Source organism: Pelophylax lessonae (genome assembly GCF_965119305.1).
Source record: "Pelophylax lessonae genome assembly, chromosome: 1".
NCBI lineage: Eukaryota > Metazoa > Chordata > Amphibia > Anura > Ranidae > Pelophylax > Pelophylax lessonae.
This window is the reverse complement of record NC_138768.1, coordinates 130,021,661-130,047,309: the sequence shown is the minus strand read 5'-3', so window position 1 is coordinate 130,047,309 and position 25,649 is coordinate 130,021,661. Positions and strand designations below refer to the sequence as shown.

Here is a 25,649-nt window from a genome sequence, read left to right as displayed (position 1 = left end):
TCAACCAGCAGCTGTGTCCGTGCAGCCACTGTGTGGCATCCTATGTGGAAAAAGATGGCCCTTCACATGAGTGTATTGATAAATACCCTCATGTGTATGAGGCCTAATAATATTTTGGATTTATACACCAAAGTATTTGGACAACTGACCATGACATTTACGTTGTGGTCAAAAATATGTGGACACCCATCTAAAATATTAAATTCTAGTATTTCCAGTGAAGGCTACTGTTAAGGCTACTGTATAAAAATACATTTTAGACTATTGTGTGCTTCCAAACTTGTGGTAACAGTTTGGGGAAGATGACTTTCCATTTCAGCATTACTATGCCCCGGTGCGCAAAGCCAGGTACATGAATATATGGTTTGATGTTTTGTGTAATCACGTACCTAGTAGAGGCCATGTTGACGAAGGGCTTGCCTTACACCTAATGTCCAGTACCCCATGGCCTTGTTAACAAGATGTAGTAGGATGAGGAGTGGCATGGGTGCCTGAGGTGGGTTGAGACACAGCAGATTTTCTATGGGAAGGCTGGATATTGCTTTGATGCTGTGGATTCACAGAATGCAGGTGGACAGGTGGAACACAGGAACCCACAGATGCAAGAAGCAAGGCATAGTCAAGACGAGATGGAATCAGCAACAGCCGCGTAGCAATACCAATTCAGAAAACAGGAGCACGGTCAGAAGCCAGGCTGGGGTCAATATTAGACAGGCAATAGAAGTAGAGTCAGCATTGGAGATCAGGATACAATGAAATCAGCAGGCAGGTCAGGTCAAGAAAAGAGCAGCAGGTCAGGTCATAGAAGCTGATGTCCACTCAGCAACTTCTCCTCAGTGTGTTGTACTTTAACTAGAGAGATTGGTGTCAATGCCATTGTCAGACATGCACACTCATTCACAATAGCGTGCATTAGTGTGAGCAGGTGCATACTGTATATGTACAAACAAGTATGCAAAGCCAAAACCCATATGAGCAGGTCTTCAGGCATGGCCAATCCCCTTAATTATCCTGACAGGTGTGGGGGAAACCGAGTAGCCTTCAGAGCCATGACTTCATGAATTGTAAGAATGATTGCAAGGCAGGTCGTCTTTTCCAACATCAGTACCTGACCTCATAAATGCTGTTTAGGGCAATTGGGCACTAATTCCTGTGGATATGCTTTAAAACCTTGTGAAAAGCCTTCCAAAGCTAAAAGAGAAAGGGCAACATGTTAATGCCCATAGCTTTGGAATGCGATGTCTAATACACTTACAGTATATACAGTATCACACAAAAGTGAGTACATCCCTCACATTTTTTTAAATATTTTAATTTTATCTTTTCATGTGACAACACTGAAGAAATAACACTTTGCTACAATGTAAAGTAGTGAGTATACAGCTTGTATAACAGTGTAAATTTGCTGTCTCCCTCAAAATAACTCAACACACAGCTATTAATGTCTAAACTGCTGGAAACAAAAGTGAGTACACCCCTAAGTGAAAATGTCCAAATTGGGCCCATTTAGCCATTTTATCTCCCCGGTGTCATGTGACTCATTAGTGTTACAAGGTCTCAGGTGTGAATGGGGAGCAGGTGTGTTAAATTGGGTGTTATCGCTCTCACTCTCTCATATTGGTCACTGGAAGTTCAACATGGCACCTCATGGCAACGAACTCTCTGAAGATCTGAAAAAAAGAATTGTTGCTCTATATAAAGATGGCCTAGGCTATAAGTATATTGCCAACACCCTGAACCTAAGCTGCAGCACAGTGGCCAAGACCATACAGCGGTTTAACAGGACATGTTCCACTCAGAACAGGCCTCACCATGGTCGACCAAAGAAGTTGAGTGCACGTGCTCAGCGTCATATCCAGAGAATGTCTTTGGGAAAAAGACGAATGAGTGCTGCCAGCATTGCTTCAGAGGTTTAAGGGGTGGGGGGGTCAGCCTGTCAGTGCTCAGACCATACGCCGCACACTGCATCAAAATTGTCTGCATGGCTGTCGTCCCAGAAGGAAGACTCTTCTAAAGACGATGCACAAGAAAGCCCGCAAACACTTTGCTGAAGACGATCAGACTAAGGACATGGATTACTGTAACCATGTCCTGTGGTCTAATGAGACCAAGTTAAACGTATTTGGCTCAGATGGTATCAAGCATCTGTGGCGGCAACCAGGTGAGGAGTACAAAGACAAGTGTGTGTTGCCACACACTAATGGCTGTGTGTTGACTTATTTTGAGGGGACTGCAAATTTACACTGTTATACAAGCTGTACACTCACTACTTTATACTGTAGCAAAGTGTAATTTCTTCAGTGTTGTCACATGAAAAGATACTGTATAACAAAATATTTGCAAAAATGTTAGGGGTGTACTCACTTTTGTGAGATACTGTAGATGTGAGGATCAGGTGTCCACAAATGTTTGGCCCTATTGTGTACTGTATATTGGATGCAATATTCAGTTTCTTCACCTTAGTTGTGTCTACTTTTAGCTCAAATGTCTTCATTACAATAGATTTGTACATCCTAACAGCAAGACATTTTACAAGTGATTATTTGCATGTGATTATTTACAATTACTTGCACTTCCTTGCATCAGTTAAATGATACCTTTTGTGTGTGACAGGTTCATCTCGATGAAGTTTAAGTCGGTGGTGTTCCAAGATTCTCTGTTTGAGAGATGTTACTTTGAAGATGTCACATCACTGAACACATACTTTAGGAACTGCACCTTCAGAGACTCACATTTTGTGAACACAGGTAGGGCTTCATGATTTAAAGGAAGGTTCTAAAATGACTCATGTCACCTGTGATTTCTTTTTTTTTTTCTACACAGCTGGTAGTTGAGATTATTTCAGTAAGTACTGCCATTTATCTCTATAGCACACTGTTATGGGGATTCTCTGCTGAAGTGGATAGTAACAGCTGTCTCTATGAGCAGAACTACAACGGACTCTGGTTACTGAACTAAGTTTCCAATCCCAGAAACCATGGTTCAGTCAGGCTATGGCATGGATCTTCTACCACTGATTCTCCTAGCTCAAGATACACTAAACAGTTCTCCTTAATTTATAAAGGATAAGTTCACCTTTGGAACATGTTGCATGTTCCACCCCTTTTAAGGATTCTTTCCCACTTTATCCAAAACTATAGCATGTACTGTATTTTCTGGCATATAAGACTACTTTTGAACCTCAAAAAAATCCCCCAAAAATGGGGGGGTCGTCTTATACGCCGAGTATAATATCTCCAAGGTAACCTTAGTATAAGTATTACCGGTAGATGAAAATTAGGGGGGTCGTCTTATACGCCCAGTAGTCTTATACGCCGGAAAATACAGTACTTTAAGGGGTCTATAAACATCTTGTCCCAAGATTCACACATTTTTCTAATTAGATTAAATTTGGAAAAATATGTAAAGTCTTGGTAAAAGTGTGACTCTTGTGTTAAAACATTTATAAGTAGACCACTTAGGGTTTGTTAGGTTAGGGTGGCGCTCAGTATTTAGGGGCTATGTTATAGTTAGGTGTTAGGAAAGGGCTTAATTGTTAAGGGTTAATTGTAGAGGTTGGGGTTAAGGGTTAGGAGTGGAAACTCTATTTCAGGTCCATTTTGACACCAAAGTAAAGCAACATCAAAATCCCAGAAAAATGTTTGACACACCTTTGGGATTTCCTGCTTCTCCTTTTGCATTCTTTGTTATATAAAAGTGATGATAAAGGGTTATGAGCAGGACCTTCTTTGACATGGATGTTGACCTAAGAGGTCAAGTTTTAGAATCCCCGGAAGACAGAGAAACACTCTCTGCTGGAGTTCCTGAGACACAGAAGAAACCAGTAGGTGATACAACTCTCCAGCATAAAAACTGAAAAGGGCACAGTTAACCTGAAATGACTGGGTTTTACTGCTGCCTACAGGAAGAATTGAAAACTGCCAAACAAAAAAGCCCTTGGCCAGCCAGGTATATTCCCTCTCATTCCCGGCATGCCTTAGTTTCTTGCTAGTTTCCTAGGACAATGGACATCTTTTCTCTATTGAGAAAAGTTTACCCTCTTTTTTTTATAGCATTTTTATTTTCTTTATTTCATTTTTTATCAGAGGTATCCAAGGTACAGCCTCTGGTGTTACCCAGTCTCTGAGTATGAGTATGCCATTTCTGCCAAGCAGTGGAAACTACTGCATTATTGGTAACATTAAACTCCACCATTACTCCCCTATTCCACTGGTTACCACCTAAGAGGTTAAAATGCTGGGGAATTTCATGCTGGGTCATTAGTTAATTGTTACCCATGCACACTTTCCACTTTGTTTCTGCCTTTTTTGTTTTTAGCATCCGGTAGCTTTTTCCTGTCATTACTCCTATCTGCAAGATGACGATTCTTCTTCTCTACTTAACAGATGGTTGTGAGAAAACCAAGGTTATTGCCTGGGACTTTCTAATATGATGTTCCTGTTAACACATTACAACATGTAGGATCCCAAACACAAGGGGGGCAATCTTGCTGCATCGGGTCTGTCTAGCTCCCGATCCACTAACAGTTTCAGGATGATCTGCAACATCCCTCCTAAGGGACCCGACGCTAATAACCTGGACTGTTGTCCTCTTCTTGAGCCAGAACACTCATTAGAGTCTCTCATAGCTCCATTAGGTGTAGCCTCCTCTTCTGTCTTACTCAGGGAGGAGTTCTATGATGTTAGATTTTATGGGCTAAGGAGCCTCAGTCAGCGGACAATGCTTCCAGGCTAAGGGATACTAAAGCATTTTTTATCAATGCTGTGTGACTCACATTTAGAATGGAGCATTCTGTAGCTTTAATACTGCTGCAACCAGTCTGGGATCCCTGAAAAGACCAAAGACTGTCAAACCTTTCCTGATACACTTCTTACTTTACCCTGTTTTATTCAGAAACTTCAGTTGTCCTGCTTTTGGACATCCCAATTGTGTCAAATTATCTGAATCCTGTTTCCCTAATGAATGATAAAACAGGATTTTTGTAATTATTATTATTTTGTAATATCGTAAAACTTGTTTTCTTGGAGTTTTTGGAGAAACACAGATTCACCCCTCTTGTGATCTACCCATAGGTACTGCTCTTCTACAAAATTAGGCATGCTAGAAGTGGGAAGAGTTAAATCTAGCTGGCCAACATTGTTTGTCAGTGTCTGAATCCTCCAGTAGACAGCAACAAAACCCAGTTATCTCATGTTAACTGAATCCCATGTCCCTTATAGAACTCCAAGTCATGGATTTTACAGTATGAAAAAATTGTAAGGAGTAGGGCGCCTCCCTTAACTGTACCTAAGTATCTTATGTGGAGCTGCCTTCAATTTAAGTGTAAATACTTCAATACAAGGTGAAAGTATGTGGTGATGCGCTACTACTTGAATAATATCAGACAAGATGTGTGAAGCTAACCTAAATATTGGCTTGATACAATCAAATGGTTAAAGATAAGTGACTCCAATCACATACAACCAAACCTGTGACTGGATACAATATACAGAAGTGCAAAAATACAAAATAAATATTTATGGATATTTTATAAATATAAAGTGCTAGTGAAAAATCTGTATTAATATCAATAAGTGCAATAATTAAAGGTGTACCATAAACATGTGAGAAGATAAATGTGTATATAAAAAAACGATGCACAGTGCATGTGCCAAATATACATATAAATACTGTATTCAATTAATAAACTCAAAAACAAGTTCCCAATATTCCTTTTAAAAGTGGAATAAAGTGCTCAGTGTTTCCTCCAATGGTCAGAAGGATAATACAATTCAGAAAAATTCAACCATTAGTGTCCATAACAGTAGTGCCAGGTGATGTGTTTTTCTTTTTTCATGTTGGTGCAGATAAAAACACTGGTCCACCACCTAGTAAACAATGGCCACTCACCAGAAGCACTCAGGCCTCTGGGACCTATAGTGCCTGTAGTATTCCTCACTTTAAGGGGCCACTTCGTTCTAGGGGTAGGTCAGAATCTCATATATGCTTTTTCTCAAAGAAATGTAGAAAGATCTTTCATTGTGCAGTATATTTATTAAACGTATTCGGCAAAGATTAAAGTAGTAACTCACATTTTAGGGTGCCTCCAATGGCACTTGATACAAGCAAAGACAGAACATGGAAACGCCACTCTGCAGATAGCATGCGTTCCAAGGTGCGTCTCACCCCACTCGGACCTGCCGCAAAACCGGAAATGATGTCACGCTGAAACCTCAATGCAATTCACCAGGAAGTGGCATCATCATATACAGTGCATTGCGAAAGTATTTGGCCCCCTTGAACTTTTCGACCTTTTGGAAGTGGAACGAAATTTATTGGATATTTCATACTTTTTTAACAAATAAAAAACTGAAAAATTGGGCGTGCAAAATTATTCAGCCCCCTTAAGTTAATACTTTGTAGCGCCACCTTTTGCTGCGATTACAGCTGTAAGTCGATTGGGGTATGTCTCTATCAGTTTTGCACATCGAGAGACTGAAATTTTTGCCCATTCCTCCTTGCAAAACAGCTCGAGCTCAGTGAGGTTGGATGGAGAGCGTTTGTGAACAGCAGTTTTCAGTTCTTTCCACAGATTCTCGATTGGATTTAGGTCTGGACTTTGACTTGGCCATTCTAACACCTGGATATGTTTATTTGTGAACCATTCCATTGTAGATTTTGCTTTATGTTTTGGATTATTGTCTTGTTGGAAGACAAATCTCCGTCCCAGTCTCAGGTCTTTTGCAGACACCATCAGGTTTTCTTCCAGAATGGTCCTGTATTTGGCTCCATCCATCTTCCCATCAATTTTAACCATCTTCCCTGTCCCTGCTGAAGAAAAGCAGGCCCAAACCATGATGCTGCCACCACCATGTTTGACAGTGGGGATGGTGTGTTCAGGGTGATGAGCTGTGTTGCTTTTACGCCAAACATAACGTTTTGCATTGTTGCCAAAAATCTGATTTTGGTTTCATCTGACCAGAGCACCTTCTTCCACATGTTTGGTGTGTCTCCCAGGTGGCTTGTGGCAAACTTTAAACAACACTTTTTATGGATATCTTTAAGAAATGGCTTTCTTCTTGCCACTCTTCCATAAAGGCCAGATTTGTGCAGTATACGACTAATTGTTGTCCTAAGGACAGAGTCTCCCACCTCAGCTGTAGATCTCTGCAGTTCATCCAGAGTGATCATGGGCCTCTTGGCTGCATCTCTGATCAGTCTTCTCCTTGTATGAGCTGAAAGTTTAGAGGGACAGCCAGGTCTTCGTAGATTTGCAGTGGTCTGATACTCCTTCCATTTCAATATTATCGCTTGCACAGTGCTCCTTGGGATGTTTAAAGCTTGGGAAATCTTTTTGTATCCAAATCCGGCTTTAAACTTCTCCACAACAGTTTCTCGGACCTGCCTGGTGTGTTCCTTGTTCTTCATGATGCTCTCTGCGCTTTAAACGGACCTCTGAGACTATCACAGTGTAGGTGCCTTTATACGGAGACTTGATTACACACAGGTGGATTCAAAGTTCAAGGGGGCCGAATACTTTCGCAAGGCACTGTACTTCCTGATGACGCCATTTCCTGGTGAAATGCATTGAGGTTTCAGCGTGACATCATTTCATTGCCATTGGAGGCAGAGAGATGTCTGACGTCACTTCTGCCTTTCAGTCATAAAGGACTGATTGTTTTTTTTTTAAAGCAAAATGTCCTTTTTATTTTTTGCTTTTAAGGGCAAATGAGAGAACTGGGGTCTTTTTGACCCCAGATCTCTCAATAAAGAGGACCTGTCATGCTTATTTCTATTACAAGGGATGTGTACATTCCTTGTATTAGGAAAAAAGTGATAAAAAATAAATAAAAATAAAGGGACTGTGAAAAAAAAAAAAAGTAAAATAAAAGAGAAGGAAAAAAAATGTAAAGCACCCCATCTGTCTGGGCTCACGCGCAGAAGTGTACGCATACTTAAGTCCCTCCTGCATATGTAAACGGTGTTCAAACCACACATGTGAGGTAACCCCATGATGGTTAGAGCAGGAGCAAAAATTCTAGCACTAGACTTTCTTTGTAACGCTAAGCCCGTAACCAGTAAAAAAATTTTACAGCATCATCTATGGAAATTTTTCAGTACCGTTGTTTGTCGCCATTCCACAAGCGTGCCCAATTTTAAAGCATGACATGTTAGGTATCTATTTATTCAGCATAACATCATATTTCACATTTGACAAGAAATTAGGCTTTCATTAGAGGATTTTTTTTTTAACCATTAAAGTGTATTTTATTTTCAAAAAAATTGCATTTGAAAGACCGCTGCGCAAATACAGTGTGACATAAAATATTGCAATACTTACCATTTTATTCTCAAGGGCCTCTGCTAAATATATATATATATATATATATATATATATATATATATATATATAATGTTTGGGGGTTATAATTAATTTTCTTTCAAAAAAATACTAATTTAAACTTGTAAACAAAAAGTTGCAGAAAAGGCCTAGTAAGTAAGTGTATATATATATATATATATATATATATATATACACAGCTGCAAGAAAAAGTATGTGAACCCTTTGGAATGATATGGATTTCTGCACAAATTGGTCATAAAATGTGATCTGATCATCATCTAAGTCACAACAATAGACAATCTGCTTAAACTAATAACACACAAAGAATGAAATGTTGCCATGTTTTTATTGTACACACCATGTAAACATTCTCAGTGCAGGTGGAAAAAGTATGTGAACCCTTGGATTTAATAACTGGTTGAACCTCCTTTGGCAGCAATAACTTCAACCAAACGTTTCCTGTAGTTGCAGATCAGACGTGCACAACGGTCAGGACTAATTCTTGACCATTCCTCTTTACAGAACTGTTTCATTTCAGCAATATTCTTGGGATGTCTGGTGTGAATCGCTTTCTTGAGGTCATGCAACAGCATCTCAATCGGGTTGAGGTCAGGACTCTGACTGGGGCACTTCAGAAGGCGTATTTTCTTCTGTTTAAGCCATTCTGTTGTTGATTTACTTCTATGCTTTGGGTCATTGTCCTGTTGCAAGACCCATCTTCTGTTGAGCTTCAGCTGGTAGACAGATGGCCTTAAGTTCTCCTGCAAAATGTCTTGATAAACTTGGGAATTCATTTTTCCGTCGATGATAGCAATCCATCCAGGCCCTGACGCAGCAAAGCAGCCCCAAACCATGATGCCCCCACCACCATACTTCACAGTTGGGATGATGTTTTGATGTTGGTGTGCTGTGCCTCTTTTTCGACACATATTGTGTTGTGTGTTTCTTCCAAACAACTCAACTTTGGTTTCATCTGTCCACAGAATATTTTGCCAGTACTGCTGTGGAACATCCAGGTACTCTTGTGCAAACTGTAAACGTGCAGCAATGTTTTGTTTGGACAGCAGTGGCTTCCTCTGTGGTATCCTCCCATGAAATCCATTCTTATTTAGTGTTTTACGTATTGTAGATTCGCTAACAGGGATGTTAGCATTTGCCAGTGACTTTTGTAAGTCTTTAGCTGACACTCTCGGATTCTTCTTCACCTCATTAAGCAGTCTGCGCTGTGCTCTTGCAGTCATCTTTACAGGACGGCCACTCCTAGGGAGAGTAGCAGCAGTGCTGAACTTTCTCCATTTATAGACAATTTGTCTTACCGTGGACTGATGAACAGCAAGGCTTTTGGAGATACTTTTATAACCCTTTCCAGCTTTATGCAAGTCAACAATTCTTAGTCGTAGGTCTTCTGAGAGCTCTTTTGTGCAAGGCATCATTCACATCAGGCAATGCTTTTTGTAAGAAGCAAAAGGGCAGCTGTAACCAACACCTCCAATCTCATCTCATTGATTGGACTCCAGTTGGCTGACATCTCACTCCAATTAGCTCTTGGAGATGTCATTAGTCTAGGGGTTCACATACTTTTTCCACCTGCACTGTGAATGTTTACATGGTGTGTTCAATAAAAACATGGCAACATTTCATTCTTTGTGTGTTATTAGTTTAAGCAGACTGTGATTGTCTATTGTTGTGACTTAGATGATGATCAGATCACATTTTATGACCAATTTGTACAGAAATCCATATCATTCCAAAGGGTTCACATACTTTTTCTTGCAGCTGTATATATGTATATATATGTATATATATATATATATATATATATATACACTGAGTATTGGAGAAATCCTGTTACCCACATGACTGGGAGAGTTAGGGCAGCTAAGCAAGTCATCAGAAGACAGAGAAAGCTGAGGCAACTAGCGAGTCCAGGGAACTGGAGAAGGATTTGCAAGTCTCTGAAAAAAGCGAAAGTACCCAGAGAGCTGGGAGAACCCTATCTAGAGTTTAGGAGTGGGACCGTAAAGCGAGGTGCTGCAACAAAAGCCTGAGTGAGCAAAGAGAGACAGGGAACTGGGTTTGAAGTAATATGACAAGACTAGGGGTGCTGCTAAAGCGTAGCCAGTAGGGCTCGTAATTTTTTGGTTGATGTTTTGCGGAAACCCCTGCGTGGGCATCCTTATGTGAATTTTTCTTTTGTTTTTCAATAAACGTAGGCCAGAATGCCCTTATATGCAGTTCGGACTGAAACAGCTCATTGAAAACGCATCTACCACACTGAGCTTAATCACACCAATATCACAATGTGTATATATATATATATATATATTGTGTATATATACTGTACAAACAGTATATACTTCATTTATGTATATAAATATCATAATTCCCTGTGGCACTTTACTGCACAAAGTATTATAGTACATAATAAAATGACTAAACCAAATGACATAAACTAGTACATACAATCATTTAGCGTAATTTAGCAATAATGAGAAACCCTAGGAGAGTCCTGTCTCTATGAGCTTATAGAATACATTTATCATTTTTTTTTATGCATCATTACACATTTTTCTGTACATAATTGATTTTTATACCATGCTAGTAAATGGCTGCCTATATGGATTTGTTGCTTTGACTGGAAAATCAAATAATTCCCAACACACTGTGTATACTGCACATTTTTAGCAGAATTACATTCTCTTCTATAATCATCTACAGCTGTGGACTAAAATCTCATAGAACTAATATTTTCTCAAATGTCAAAGCAAGACTTTTTTATATAAACATAGAGAAAAGGACTTTTGAAAAATAGTGTAGACACAGCAAACAGTTTATGTTTTTATTACTGCAGTAACTGTCTTTCCACCCAGACCTGCCTGGAATACATGAGCATAGTGACACCTACTGTACATCAGAAGAGTAACATGGATTTGACTTAGATACAGAGCTAGGTACGTTTAACAATGAGTTAAAATAGCCATTTTTAGCATATAGCTTATGTAAACTCTAGTGCAGCCTTTTATAACCAGGGTGCCTTAACCACTTTACCACCAGAGGATTTTGCTGTCTTACGTCTGGGCCACTTTTTGTGATTCGGCGCTGGGCGACTTTAACTGACAATTGCGCGGTCGTGCGACGCCGTACCCAAACGAAATTTACGTCCTTTTTTTCCCACAAACAGAGCTTTCTTTTGGTGATATATGATCACCTGTGCGATTTTTACTTTTTGCACTATAAACAAAAAAAGAGCGTTTATTTTGAAAAAATAACAATATTTTTAACATTTTTTTTATATGAAATTCCCCCCAAAAAAATGTAAAAATCAAATTTATTAAAAATTTTGGCCAATTTGTTTTCTGCTACCTATGTTTGGTAAAAAAAAATCACAATAAGCGTATTTTGATTGGTTTGCGCAAAAGTTATTGCGTTTACTAACAAAGGGAAAGATTTCTGTCATTTTTGGTGTTTTTTTTTTTTAACGCGTAATGGCGGCGATCTGCGATTTTTTTTGCGGGACTGCGACATTGCGGCGGACAGATCGGACCCTTGATTGACATTTTTGACACTTTTGGGGGTACCAGTGACATTACTGCAGTAATCAGTGCTATATATATGCACTGTTACTGTAAAAATGACACTGGCAGGGAAGGGGTTAATTTTAATGGAGAGGGAGGGGTTAATGTATGCCTGGTGCTTACTAACGTGTGGGGGGGGAGGTGACTGAGTGACACAAGGACAGATCGCATGTTCAGCTATGCTGAACACTGCAATCTGTCACTCCTTGTCACTTAGGAGATCCGCCCGCTCTGTTTACACAAGCGGGCGGATCTCCAAACTAGATTCCCCGACGATCAGGGAAGAGCAGCGGCGATCACCGCCGCTCCTCCCCTGGCCTGACTCCCGCTGTGACTAAAAACAGCGAAAGCGAGCCTCCGGCGGCACGCGCGCGCCGCCGAGAGAGGGGAATGTCTGGTGACGTAGACCTACGTCGCCAGACGATAACGAGCCACTGTGCTGCAGTAGCAGCACAATGAGCAGTGGGGAAGTGGTTAAAGCTTCTTCAGGGGTGCCTTGGCAAAATGTCTAAAAATCCATCATTTGTATACAAGTCAGCAGGTGGATGAAGCTTGCCTTTTAGTTACACAAAGCAACAGGTTTCCATTATGCACCATTATGACTTTCTAGATACTGGCATCCTAACAACCAATGATGTTGAGGGAGAAGAGAAACACTGGAATACTAGCCAGTACCAGTGTACAAAAGTGTATTTGCTTTGGAAGAAAACATCACCTCTAACGTTAGGTGACCTTTGTGTGGATGTTGCTACATTTTGTAAAACTATTAGAATCGTTTTTCACATTTTAGAATGGGGTACCTCGGGACTGTCCATAATTGTAAAGGGTGCCATGAGATTGCCTATAATTTCAAAAGGTGCCTCGAGACTGTCCATAATTTTAAATGGTGCCACGAGACTGTCCATAATTTTAAAGGGTGCCTTGACTGAAAAAAGGTTGAGAAACACTGCTCTAGTGAATACAAAAAAAGGTGTGCCCATGCCAACTTGCCCCTTTTCATTATGCTGCTTGAAAGGAAAAGGCATCTTCTGTTACACCATGAGTTGAACCAGTCTGTGGTCCAGACCTGCACAACTAAGAGAACTACAGATGGGTACCACAGTCTGGACCTCATTTTTTTTATTAACTCACATGACTAAGAAAGTCATGGGGACTTATTTTGCAGAATGAGTACTTTTTCTAACCTAGTATTAAAGTTTAAAGCTTTGTGGTCTGGTTAGATGCCAGTAGTCCCTAAAAAAGAACTCTCAAGGTCATTAAAAAATAAAATACTGCCAACAAAAGTAGGTTTTAAGCAAGGATCTAGAAGAGATAAAATCACCCAGTTTGCAGATGCTGCATTGCTTTTCTTGGGAGATAACCAGCATACCTTATTTTCCGTAATGCAATTAATAGAACTCTTTGGGGAGTTCTCAGACTTCAGCATAAATTGGGATAAATCAGTTTTACTCCCCCTAGATCTTTTACTAGTAAATATGCCTGCTGAAGCTTCTCAAATTAACGTTGTCAGCACTTTAAAATATTAAGGGGTTGTTATCTCCAAAGACCCACTGATGTACCCAAACCTTAATTTGTCCCCAGTCTTAGATAAATTTAAAATTAGATGCACTAGCTGGTGAAAACTTTTGCTTACAGTTGGGAAGATCTATTGAGGGGAGGGGGATACCGTGCTTCTGGGAAGTAAGTTATCTAATCTCTAAATTAATTAGTGAACACAAATTGAATGTGAATTAATAAAACTATATATAGATACTAGATGTTTAAATACACTTATAAATCATAAGATAAAATCAATAAATAGTCTGTGTTCATTTGCATATAAATAAATCCGATATAAAGTGCATCAGTGTAATAAATGTAATATACAAAATGCTCACACTCTTAGCCCAGTAAAATTGTGCAAATACATAAAATTAATAAAGTGACAGATGAAGTGCTCAGTGCGTTGAAACAAATGGGTGAATGAATTAATAATTAGTATACATAATTCTTTATAAAGTGCTGCAGGTGACCCAAAATATCAAAAAATACAATGCAGATATTTAAAAACTGTATCCAGGTGATAAAAGCCTTCAAAGGGGTGTACACCCTCCACCTAACACCGTGTTGAATTGTGGGGTGCTTCTTCTCACTCGTTACCCCTCGGGGTATGCTAATCGCTCACCTCAATATAACTGATCATGCGCCTTATGATAAACACTCAATGCTCCTCTCCTTCCTTAACCTTCAATCAGGGATGGTGCTCAGTCTGCCTTATATGGATCAGGGTCCCGTGTTCTCCAGGTGACCAACGGATCTCAAATAAAAGGCTCATAATAGTGCAATATTGCCATATAATCCTGACTTTATTTAAATAGATTAAAAGCACTTACATACAACGTTCAAAAATGCGCCTTCAATTACAAACAGGAAAGATCGCGGGCCTCACTTCCGCGTATGTACGTCACTTCCGGTCAAGCGGCCCTACGCGTTACGCCACTTCCGCTCACGTGGCTTCTTCAGGGGATCTCATACCACAATATATATATGGGAAGATTTAGTCTCTAAAATGGTATGGGCACCTTAGTTGCTATATATACTACATATACTACTTTACCCGTGAGGGTTACTCAAAAATGATACAAGAAAATTCACAGCCTCCAGAGACCTAATTTAGAGAAGGAAGCACACTCGTATTAAGCTTTTTTCCCTACAATTGTCTAAGGATGCAGGAGGTCTGGCTGTCCCACACGCCAAAATGTATTTTATAGCATTGCAAAGCATTGCAAATTCAGCAAATGTCAGGTTGGGAAAAAGAGGATTTGACCAATTCTATGCAGGGTCTATTATTGTCTTGCTTTACTGAAAACCCCTTAATTTCCCAACTGGAAACTGAAACATTTGACCTACAGAGCGGTTATCCCACACTCCTTTTTCTTAATAAAATTATATGATGTGAAAGATACATTGTGCATTATGGGATTTACACAATTTACTTCTCTCTGGTCCGATTTGGTTTAAGAGTAAATTCATACATTAAATTGTGGTAGGAGAAGGGTATTAAATATGTGCATCAAATGTATGTGGGCACTATTGTTAAAACATAATTAGAATGTCAACATGAGTATGGTCTTCCGAAAACCAAGATACTTACAACTTAGGTATGCTTTGGCAGTCCAGCCTCGCACAAACAAATTATTTCTGCAGCAGAATCTAATGCTGCTATCAGTAGCACACATGGGCCCAATGAAGCCTTATCTCTCAATTATATGGGCTTCTCTATAACAAAATATGAATGCAGGCCAAAATTCTGTCCAAAAAAAGTTGGGAGGAGAGTTTTTCCGATTGGGATTCTATGTGAACAGGCATTTACTACACTTATGTTAGTGTCGCTATCTCCTACAAAAAGACTTACACAGCTGTGTATTTTGCACAGGACCTATCAGAGGAAAAATGGGAATGCTTTAGGATTATATTAAGCAAAGGCATCTTGCAGTGCATTCCTATGGGAAATAAATTTAGAAGAGACAAAGCCAAACCTGGCTGGTTAAACCATAGCGTTAAAAATCTTATTAGGGGAAAAAAATTGGCCTTCAGGAAATATAAATCAGAAGGCACAGTATTGGCTTTCGACCAATACAAGGAGGCAAATAAGAAGTGTAAACGCGAAATCAAGATGGCTAAAATAGACTTTGAGAGACAAATAGCTGAGGATAGTAAAAAAAACCCAAAGAAATTCTTTAAGTATATCAACAGCAAAAAAAACTAGGGCAGAGCATATTGCACACATAATTAACGATGATGGGAGGATGGTTACAGAGGACACTGAAAAAGCAACCGTGCTGAATGCTTTTTTCTCATCAGTCTTTACACAGGAAAAGGAGGGGTACACTGACCATGACTGTATGGTTAGTAGTAATACACAGGACTTGCCACTATGGCTAACAGAGGGTGAAATCAGGGAAAGGCTGGATAAACTTAACACAAACAAATCACCAGGCCCGGATGGCGTACATCCGAGAGTACTCAAGGAACTCAGTAAGGTTATATCCAGACCACTGTTCCTGATCTTTGCGGACAGTATTAGGACAGGAGATGTACCAGGGGAGTGGAGGAAAGCTAACGTGATTCCGATATTCAAAAAGGGTCAGAGGCATATCCCGGGAAATTATAGGCCTGTCAGTCTGACATCAGTAGTATGTAAACTTTTGGAGGGGATGATAAGGGACTATATCGTAGAGTTTGCTAAGGACAACAGCATCATCAGTAGTAACCAGCACGGGTTTACAAATGGGCGTTCTTGTCAAACCAATCTCTTAACATTCTACGAGGAGGTGAGCTGTGAGCTAGATAGGGGCAGACCAGTGGATGTGGTGTACTTGGATTTCGCTAAGGCGTTCGATGCAGTTCCCCATAAGCGCTTAATTTATAAAATAAGGTCTGCAGGTATCGACAGCAGGGTTTGCTCTTGGATACGGAACTGGCTAAAAGGGCGTGTCCAAAGGGTGGTAATAAACAGCGCATACTCAGACTGGTCTGAGGTAGTAAGCGGGGTCTCCCAAGGCTCAGTCCTAGGACCAACCTTGTTCAATTTATTCATAAACAGCATTGAGGACGGGATCTGTAGTTCAATATCAGTTTTTGCAGATGACACAAAATTAGGCAGGGCAATAACAGCACAGCATGAAGCAGATATCCTACAGTATGACCTGGACAAAATAACGGAGTGGGCAACGACTTGGCAAATGAGGTTTAACGTGGAGAAGTGTAAGGTTTTGCACTTGGGGACTAGCAACATAAAAGCACAATACACGTTAGGAGGGGAACCCCTGGGAGAATCAAAAATGGAGAAGGATCTGGGAGTATTGGTGGATGATAGACTAGGCAACAGCATGCAATGTCAAGCGGCAGCTGCCAAAGCCAGCAGAATATTAGCATGCATAAAGAAAGGGATGTATTCCAGAGATAAGACTATAATCCTTCCACTTTATAAAACTCTGGTCCGACCGCATCTGGAGTATGATGTCCAGTTCTGGTCACCAGTCCTCAGAAGGGATGTGTTGGAGCTGGAGAGGGTCCAGAGAAGGGCAACTAAACTAATTAGGGGATTGGAGGACCTTGATTATGAGGAGCGTCTGCAATCGCTTGATTTATTCTCCCTGGAAAAGAGACGCCTGAGGGGGGACATGATAGCAATTTTTAAATATCTCAATGGGGATCTAGGCTTAGAAGAAAAGCTGTTCAGTCGCAGGGATTGCATGAGGACTCGGGGCATACAATGCGATTAGAGGAGAAGCGTTTTAACCTCAGGCAACGTGGGGGGTTCTTTACTGTTAGGGCTACAAGATTGTGGAATTCTCTACCACAAGAGGTGGTTTCTGCAGGTAATATGGTGGCTTTCAAAAGACTTCTAGAAGTACATCTCAAGGATCAGAACATTCAGGGGTATGCGAGATGATTACAGCCACACACACCTACACAGGTTGAACTGGATGGACTATTGTCTTTATTCAACCTTACCTACTACTATGTAACTATCACACCCCTGCTAAATTATTTCAATGGCAGCGTAGGGAAACCTCTGCCTACCCTTGATGTGATGGGGACAAGCAGATTTCATACATATGCTTTGGAGTTGCCCTAAATTGAAATGTTGTGTCCTTTATCTTTACAATATATAACAGAAGTCTACCACTTGACCCTAAATTGTGTTTAATGAATATGCTTGATGAAGATTATATCCCCAGTGAAATGCAAGCCCTTCTCATCAGGTTGTTATACATAGCTCGCAAAATAATAACCCAAAAATAGATATTTCCTCACCCCCAACAAATGGAAACATGTGGTCAATAATACCATATTATCCTAGGCAAAAGCTGGTGTTGCAGCACAGAAACTGTCCCCAAAAATTTGAAAAGCTATGGAATCCCTGGTTAGCGGGGCCAGGACTGCCTCTATTTTCTATAGATGGCGCAAATAATTTTTTCATCCCTGCCTTAATTGTGTCTTATTTATGCTGTGATTTAAGCCGGTGTATAGTAACAGGTTAAGTTAAAAGGTTATAAACTATTTCAGATAAAGAGTAAATAAGACAAAAGAATCTTTGCTAATGATGTTTTCTTTTTATTGATTTTTTGAGCATGGACAGGAGCAAATGCAGCGGTATATTTCACACTTTTACATGGACTGATTGATGATATTATGGGCTGTGAACAAATGTGCTATAACATTGAAATTCAAAAATTCCTTATTTCACTGATCACTATGTTGTTTATCTGTAATAACATCATGGAACCTTGTTGTTTGTTAGTTTGTATAAAAAGAAAAAAAAAAAAGATGCACAATGGTGTATCTAACAAAGCAATAAAAATGATCTGTTAAAAAAAAAAAAATGAAAAAGAAAAGGAAGAAAAACTGAATACTGGTCAACAAATGCATATTTAGATATCCTGCTTTGACTCTACAATGAGCCGTCAATGTATTTCAGAAGAAATTTCCATGTTTATTGAATGCCTTCCTGCTTCTCTGCCCCCCCCCCCCCCCACATAGAAGCCCAACTCTGGGAGTAATGCTACCCCCCCCCCCCTCCTGTTTACTGAGCATGGCTGTCAGGAGCATCTAAGTTCTCCTATTCCCCCTCAGTGGGTTCAGCTGGATTAACACATGTTGGGTATGTTGTCACCATGTATCTCTGGAACAACACCATCTAGAAAGTCAAGACAAAGTGCTGCATGCACGTTGTCACCTGGGTAACAAGAGCAAGGAATAAAATGTTTGGTGAGACTTCTTCTTTATTAGTGCTTCCTGTGTATGTAAATACTGCTTCCAAGTGTATGTAAAGCCAAAATTAATTTTCAGATTTGGATGGAGTAGGGAAGGGGTAGAATATCTGTCTTATTCTTTTTTTCTCTGTCCCTGCTGGGTATATTTGCCCTCTCTATTTGTTTTGGGGACTTTTATCACAACTTGAGGATTAAAAATGATCGAAAATGCCAAAATCTGAGTAGACCAGAACAGGAAGTGAGGAGAAATCTCCCATTGAGGACATTTGTTCTGGTAACAACTAAGTGAGGATTTCCCTTAATACCTATTGTTTCTATGGGATAGATGGTGAAAATAAATCTGCCTAATCTACTTCTCTTCTCTATCAAAAACCAAAAATTGGCTTTAGATACACTTTAACTATTTATTGCTTAACTGCATACAATTCCAAAATGTTTTTTTTCCATCTACTGTATCTGTGTACATTTATATACTGTATATATACATTCTGAGTTTTGGTACAGATTGTATTTACTTTTGTTTCCTCAGATCTTGAAAAATACAAGTTCACTGACAGCGAACTTATAAACTGCACATTTGGTGATATGAAGGTCGGATGTCAGATCACCTTTGATGATGATTACAGTGCCTATTGGATCTACTTTGTGAATTTCCTTGGCACCTTAGCTGTTCTTCCAGGCAATATTGTATCAGCTCTTCTAATGGACAAGATTGGCAGGTTAACAATGCTCGGTATGTTGACAACAAAGACTTTGCTGCCGCTAGGGAGGCAGTTATACATACCTCACACTTCAAGGATCGCAGCTTTCAGATCTTGCTTTGTCCCAGTATATACAACAAATTTACACGAAACTGCTTCATTCTCCTGTTTGTCTGGCTTGCTGTATATCCTTATGATTAGACAATTTGTGTGAAGCACATCAAAGTTTCTTCTTTGAGGTCTGTTCACCTGTGCATGTCTGTGATTCTCTACAATATATTGTATAGTCAGCAAGACAATACAGGTTAGTGGAAATGTGTTGTAAATTCTGAGTATGTTGTATTTTTCTACTGAAATCACTTTATTTTCCATGTTTGAGGAGGTTCTTCTTGCCTCAATTGTGCAGAACGGCAATGGTCTAGGGTGACTATGGCTGCCGGACATTAGCAACCAGGTGTTGATGTATATGGAAACAACTCCAATTTTACTTTTTCTGATTTTCAGATTTTTTTAATTGTCCAGTATTTGTATTTAATGACGCATTCTATACATCTGATAGCCTAGGAAATGGGTAACGATATGTGCATAGGTGCGTTGCAATGCCTTTTTATTCAAATTGTACTTGCATTGTGTCTTGTGCATTGTGCTTCAAAAAAAATGCATGCGTTAAGGTGCATCTCAGCCCACTTATTTTGAATTGGTTCTTTAATGCAGCATGGTTCAAATGCATTTAAGCATGAATGGGCTCCAGGACCATATGCTGTGTCTACTGCAATACGCCCAACAAAGTAGAAGTCTTTCAGAGAGAAGAATCCTGCCAAAGGAATTATAATTGCTGAAAACACTCACTGTCCAGTTTTCTGTCCAGTTCTGGTCGCCAATCCTCAGAAAGGATGTGAAGGAGCTGGAGAGAGTTCAGAGAAGAGAAACTAAACTGATTAGGGGATTGGAGGACCTTAATTATGAAGAGCGCTTACAAGCGCTTGATTTATTCTCCCTGGAAAGGAGATGCCTAAGAGGGGACATGATAGCAATTTACAAGTACCTCAACGATGATCTCAACATAGAAAAAAAACTGTTTAGTCGCAATGAATGCATGAGAACATGAGGCCATACAATGGGATTAGAGGAGAAGAGATTTAACCTTAGGCTAAGCAGGGGGGTTTTTACAGTAAGGGCTACAAGATTGTGGAATTCTCTACCACAAGTGGTAGTAACTGCGGAGAGTATGGCTACTTTTAAAAGACTCTTGGATGTACATCTGAGGGATCAAAACATTCAGGGGTTTGGCAAATAATTACATCCACACACACCTACACAGGTTGAACTGGATGGACTACTGTCTTTATTCAACCTCAACTACTATGTAACTATGTAACTGTCACCCTCTACAGTAGCTCTAACAGCCCCACCCTTGCTCAAGGGCCAACTCAGCCATCAAATTAAGACAGGATCAGGCTGTTCATGTTTATTCTATCAAAAAATATTTTTTACAGAAGTCATGCTAATAAGTTCTCTTTCAGATTAGACTTGGTGTACACTATATTACCAAAAGTATTGGGACCCCTGCCTTTACATGCACATGAACTTTAATGGCATCCCAGTCTTAGTCTGTAGGGTTCAGTATTGAGTTGGCGCACCCTTTGCAGCTATAACCGCTTCAACTCTTCTAGGAAGGCTGTGTGTCTATGAGAATGTTTGACCATTCTTCCAGAAGTGCATTTGTGAGGTCAGGCATTGATGTTGGCGAGAAGTCCTGGCTCACAGTCTCTGCTCTAATTCATCCCAAAGGTATTCTATCTGGCTGAGGCCAAGATTCTGTGAAGGCCAGTCGAGTTCCTCCACCCCAAACTCGCTCATCCATGTCGTTATTGACATTGCTTTGTGCAGTGGTCCAAATCATTTGGTGGAGGGGGGGTTATGGTGTGGGGTTGTTTTTCAGAGGTTAAGCTTGGCCCCTTAGTTCCAGTAAGGGAACTCTTAAAGCATCAGCATAACAAGACATTTTGGACAATTTCATGCTCCCAACTTTGTGGGAACAGTTTGGGGTTGGCCTTTCCTGTTCCAACATGACTGAGCAGCAGTTCACAAAGCAAGATCCATAAAGACATAAATGAGCAAGGTTTGGGTAGGGGAACTTGACTAGCCTGACCTCAACCCGATTGCACATATTTGGGATGAATTAGAACACAGACTGACACACCCATAGACACACTTCTAAACCTTGTGGGCAGCCTTCCCAGAACAGTTGAAGCTGTTAAAGCTGCAAAGTGTGGGCCAACTCAATATTGAAACCTACGAACTAAGACCGGGATGCCATTAAAGTTCATGTGTGTGGCCGGGATGTGAGCGAGGCAAGACGTGCGGCTGCAGAGCTCCGTGTCCATCCGACTTCATCCTTCGATTGCAAGGCGATTCTGTCCCTAAGACCCGGCTAGTTGGGTTGCTGTTCTTCCCTGCATCCTCCTGATCCGAGCGCGATGTCGACCAAGCCCAAGGGAAAGGTACCCAAGGATCCGAAGCCTCAGCGCTCGGGCCGGGGGCATGTCACGTGTGCTCCCGGCGCCATCTTGCCTGCCACAGACGGAGCTCAGGCGGGCCGTGGCTCCGGAGCATCGGCGGGGATGTCTTCTCCCCCAGGCTCGCGTACTCTGGACAAGTGCTCCCTGGCCGCAGCGGAGGTGTCGGTGGAGGCTGCGGCCATCACGGCTCCCATCCTGGCCGCCATCGAGGGTAGTAAGGCGTCCCTCATGATCCGGATAGATGGCGTGGCGTCGGAATGTGCGTTAATCCGCCACGACCTAGATAAAATCCGGGGCAGGCTGTCTGAAGCGGAGGAGAGGATCGGAGAGGTGGAGGACCGCCAGGGCTCCCACTCGTCTCAAATCTCTGAACTTCAATCCCTGGTTGCCACGCTTACATCCAAGATGGATGATGCTGAGAACAGGCAGCGCCGAAATAACGTGCGAGTGGTGGGCCTGCCGGAGGGTGCGGAGGGGGATCACCCTGAGACATTTGCGGAGACCTTCTTTAAGTCCCTCTTGCACCTGGATAACCTTCCCGCCACATACGTGGTCGAACGGGCCCATCGGGTGCCCACGGGCAGGCGGCCCTCCGGTGCCCCTCCTAGGCCGTTCCTGGTCAGGCTGCTGAACTATCGAGACCGGGATATGATCCTGGCTGCGGCTAGGAAAATGGCGGAGTTGCCCTATGAGAATACCAGAGTGATGCTGTTCCCGGATTTTTCTGCCGAGGTACAGAGACGCCGCCGATCCTTTAACGATGTGAGACGTCGCCTGCGGGAGAGGAACATCAAATACAGTATGCTGTACCCCAGCCGTTTGCGGGTGGCCCATCAGGGTTCTGTGCGCTTCTTCGAGACCCCTCTGGATGCCGGCGACTGGATTGATGCTCTGGGTGCAGCTGCCTGATCGGTGTTTCGTCCTTGGGTCCTCTCGGTCCAGCGATGTCCTGACGGTGGTAGGATGGTTCCTGAGCTGCCTCCTGTATTTCCTTGTCCCTTTTTTTTATTTGCCCTCCCTTTCTTTCTCCCTGGATTTTCCCTCCTGGACCGTGAGAGCTTGCCCCTGCTCGCCTATGGGCGTCGAAAGACTGTGTATCCTTGTCTAGCCCTTGTACCATTGCTGATTTACCACGGAGCTCGGGTGGACTGTGGCTCTGCTGATTTTTCCTTTTTTTTTCTTCCCTATTCACTTCAGCTCCCGCTCTATGTAACGGACTGCTAGTAGTTGGTCGGACCACTGTGGACCCTACATTATTTATTTTTTTTTCTTTCTCGTGGGTGTCGGGGGGTCCCTCGCTGCGGAGTTGACTGGTCGCGGCTGGGGCACCTCTGGTGCCCTGGCGGAGTTCCCGCCACTGGACTTGCTCTCACGATAGGCCCAGCTGGTTGTACGGCTGGTGCCTGTTCATGCTCCTTTTTCCAAGTTTTGGGACAAAACTGGCCCTGGTCTCCCCCTTCCGGTTGATGGGGGCACCGGGGTACGGTAGGGTAAGACTTCTCTGTTGGGGATATTGTGCTCTCCCCGTTGGGGAGCCTACACTGTTTGTACATGTTTGTGTTTGGTGCATGGGTTCGCTCGGCCTTGCTGCTCCCCAGGTGACTGTGACCGCATATGCTTCTTCTGGGGTGTCTATTTTTATAACCTTCCATGATGGCATCACATAAATCTCCTACCTTTTCGGTGCTATCCTGGAATGTGCGGGGTCTCAATTCCAAGTTCAAGCGGGCTCTGCTCTTCCAATATATACAGCGTTATAGTCCCTCTATACTGATCCTACAGGAAACTCACCTGGTGGGCAGTAAGCTCCTGTCCTTAAAAAAACCATGGATGCAGAGGGCCTTCCATGCCTCCTATTCCACATATGCCAGGGGCGTCTCCATTTTGATAGGAAAGTCCTTGCCCTGTGTGGTGGAAGCGGTACATACTGACCCCTCTGGTAGATATGTTATACTGGTGCTCTCCTTGTGGCAGCAGAGGTATGTGGTGGCGGGTGTCTACGTGCCCCCGCCGTTCAGGGCTGAGGTCTTGTACGCCGTCCTGGAGAGGATTTCCACTTATTGTCCGGCCAAACTGCTTCTCCTGGGGGACTTCAATGCCATTCTCTCCCCGGACCTGGATAGACCCACGCTTCCCAAGTCCTTCTCTGGGGACTTACTCCACTGGTCTGAGGCCGCTGGGCTTCAAGAGATTTGGCGTTGGAGGAACCCACAGGAGAAGGTTTATTCCTGCTTCTCATAAGACATCCTCCAGGATAGACTATGGTTTCGCTAACCCGTCCATGCTGACTGATGTGGAGGACGTTTCGTACCTTCCCAGCGGCTTGTCGGACCATAGTCCCCTGCGGGTTGTCCTCAGGGCGGGGTGGGACCGTAGTAGTTCCATGTGGCGACTCGGGGCTCAGTGGATAGACCAACCTGAGATAGTGGCCCAGACCCCGCCTGTAATTCGGGAATTCTGGGAAATTAATGCGGGTACGTCCTCTCCCGGGGTGGTGTGGGACGCCTTTAAGGCGGTTACCAGAGGCCATTATATTTCAGCTATTAAAGCAGTTAAGGTGCAGCAGGCGGCGGCTGTGTCTGCCCTGGAGGCGGCGGTTGAGGAGGCATCGGGCTGTTACGCCCGGGACCCCTCGGCCGTCAACTTTGAGGGGATGCAGTCGGCCAGGCGAGATTTGCATCTCCACCTGTCTGAGGTTACCCGACTGTCCTTGTATCAATCCAAGCAAAGGTTTTTTGAACATGGGGACCGGAAAGGGAAGTTGTTGGCGGTGATGTCTCACCATGATGCCCCCCTCACCCTGGTACCGGAGCTCACCTCCCCTACTGGGGAGGCTATCACGTCCCCGGCGGAGATCTTGGGGGCGTTCTGTGCCTTCTATTCCAAATTGTATGCCACTACTCTTCCCGCGGATCTCCGGCCGGAGGACCTACAGCAGCTACTTGACCCGGTGGCTCTGGGCTGGATATCGGATTCAGAGCGCGCTGGTCTGGTTCGGCCGGTCACGGAGGAGGAGGTGAAGGTTGTCATTCGTTCTATCCCTGGAGGCAAGGCTCCCGGCCCGGATGGGTTACCCATCGAATTTTACAAAACTCACTCTGGTGTCCTGGCCCCTCTCCTGGCGGCGCTGTATAACGACTGCCTGGCGATGGGCTCGCTACCACCCTCTATGGCGGAGGCACACATTATCTTGATTCATAAACCTCCGAAGGATCCTAAACTGTGTGCCTCGTACCGACCAATAGCACTCCTTAACAACGACCTCAAAATTCTTACAAAAATACTTGCCTCCAGGCTTCGTCCCGTCCTCCCCTCCGTGATAGATCAGGACCAGACCGGGTTTATGGCCCACAGGTCCACTGATGTCAACCTGCGTAGGCTTTTTACCAATTTACAAACGCAGCATCTGAGCTCCGGTACGAGGGTGGTCGCCTCTCTAGACATAGAGAAGGCTTTCGATTCCGTGGAATGGCCCTTTCTGTGGGAGGTCCTCAGGCGAATGGGGTTCCCTCTCTTGTTCATCGAGTGGCTACGGACTATCTATGGATCTCCGGTGGCGGCCATTCGACTGGGGGGCAGACTATCCCCCTCCTTCCCGCTATCCAGAGGCACGCGGCAGGGCTGCCCTCTCTCTCCGGCCCTTTTTGCTATAGCTATGGAGCCACTGGCCGAGGCGCTCCGGACCTCACCGGAGGTTCGGGGGCTTCGGGTGGCATGGCTGGAGGAGAGGGTGGCGCTGTACGCGGATGACCTCCTCCTGTTTTTGC

The 25,649-nt window shown here is 42.7% G+C and overlaps 1 protein-coding gene across 1 annotated transcript in view; it reads left to right on the top strand.

The window, feature by feature from the left end:
- The window catches only part of SV2C (synaptic vesicle glycoprotein 2C), a 324,325-nt gene that overhangs the window by 286,712 nt on the left and 11,964 nt on the right, over positions 1-25,649 (top strand). The window contains exons 10-11 of the mRNA XM_082264288.1: positions 2,614-2,747; positions 19,189-19,392. Of these exons, the coding sequence (XP_082120414.1) occupies positions 2,614-2,747; positions 19,189-19,392 (338 nt within the window). The remainder of the gene's footprint in view (positions 1-2,613; positions 2,748-19,188; positions 19,393-25,649) is intronic.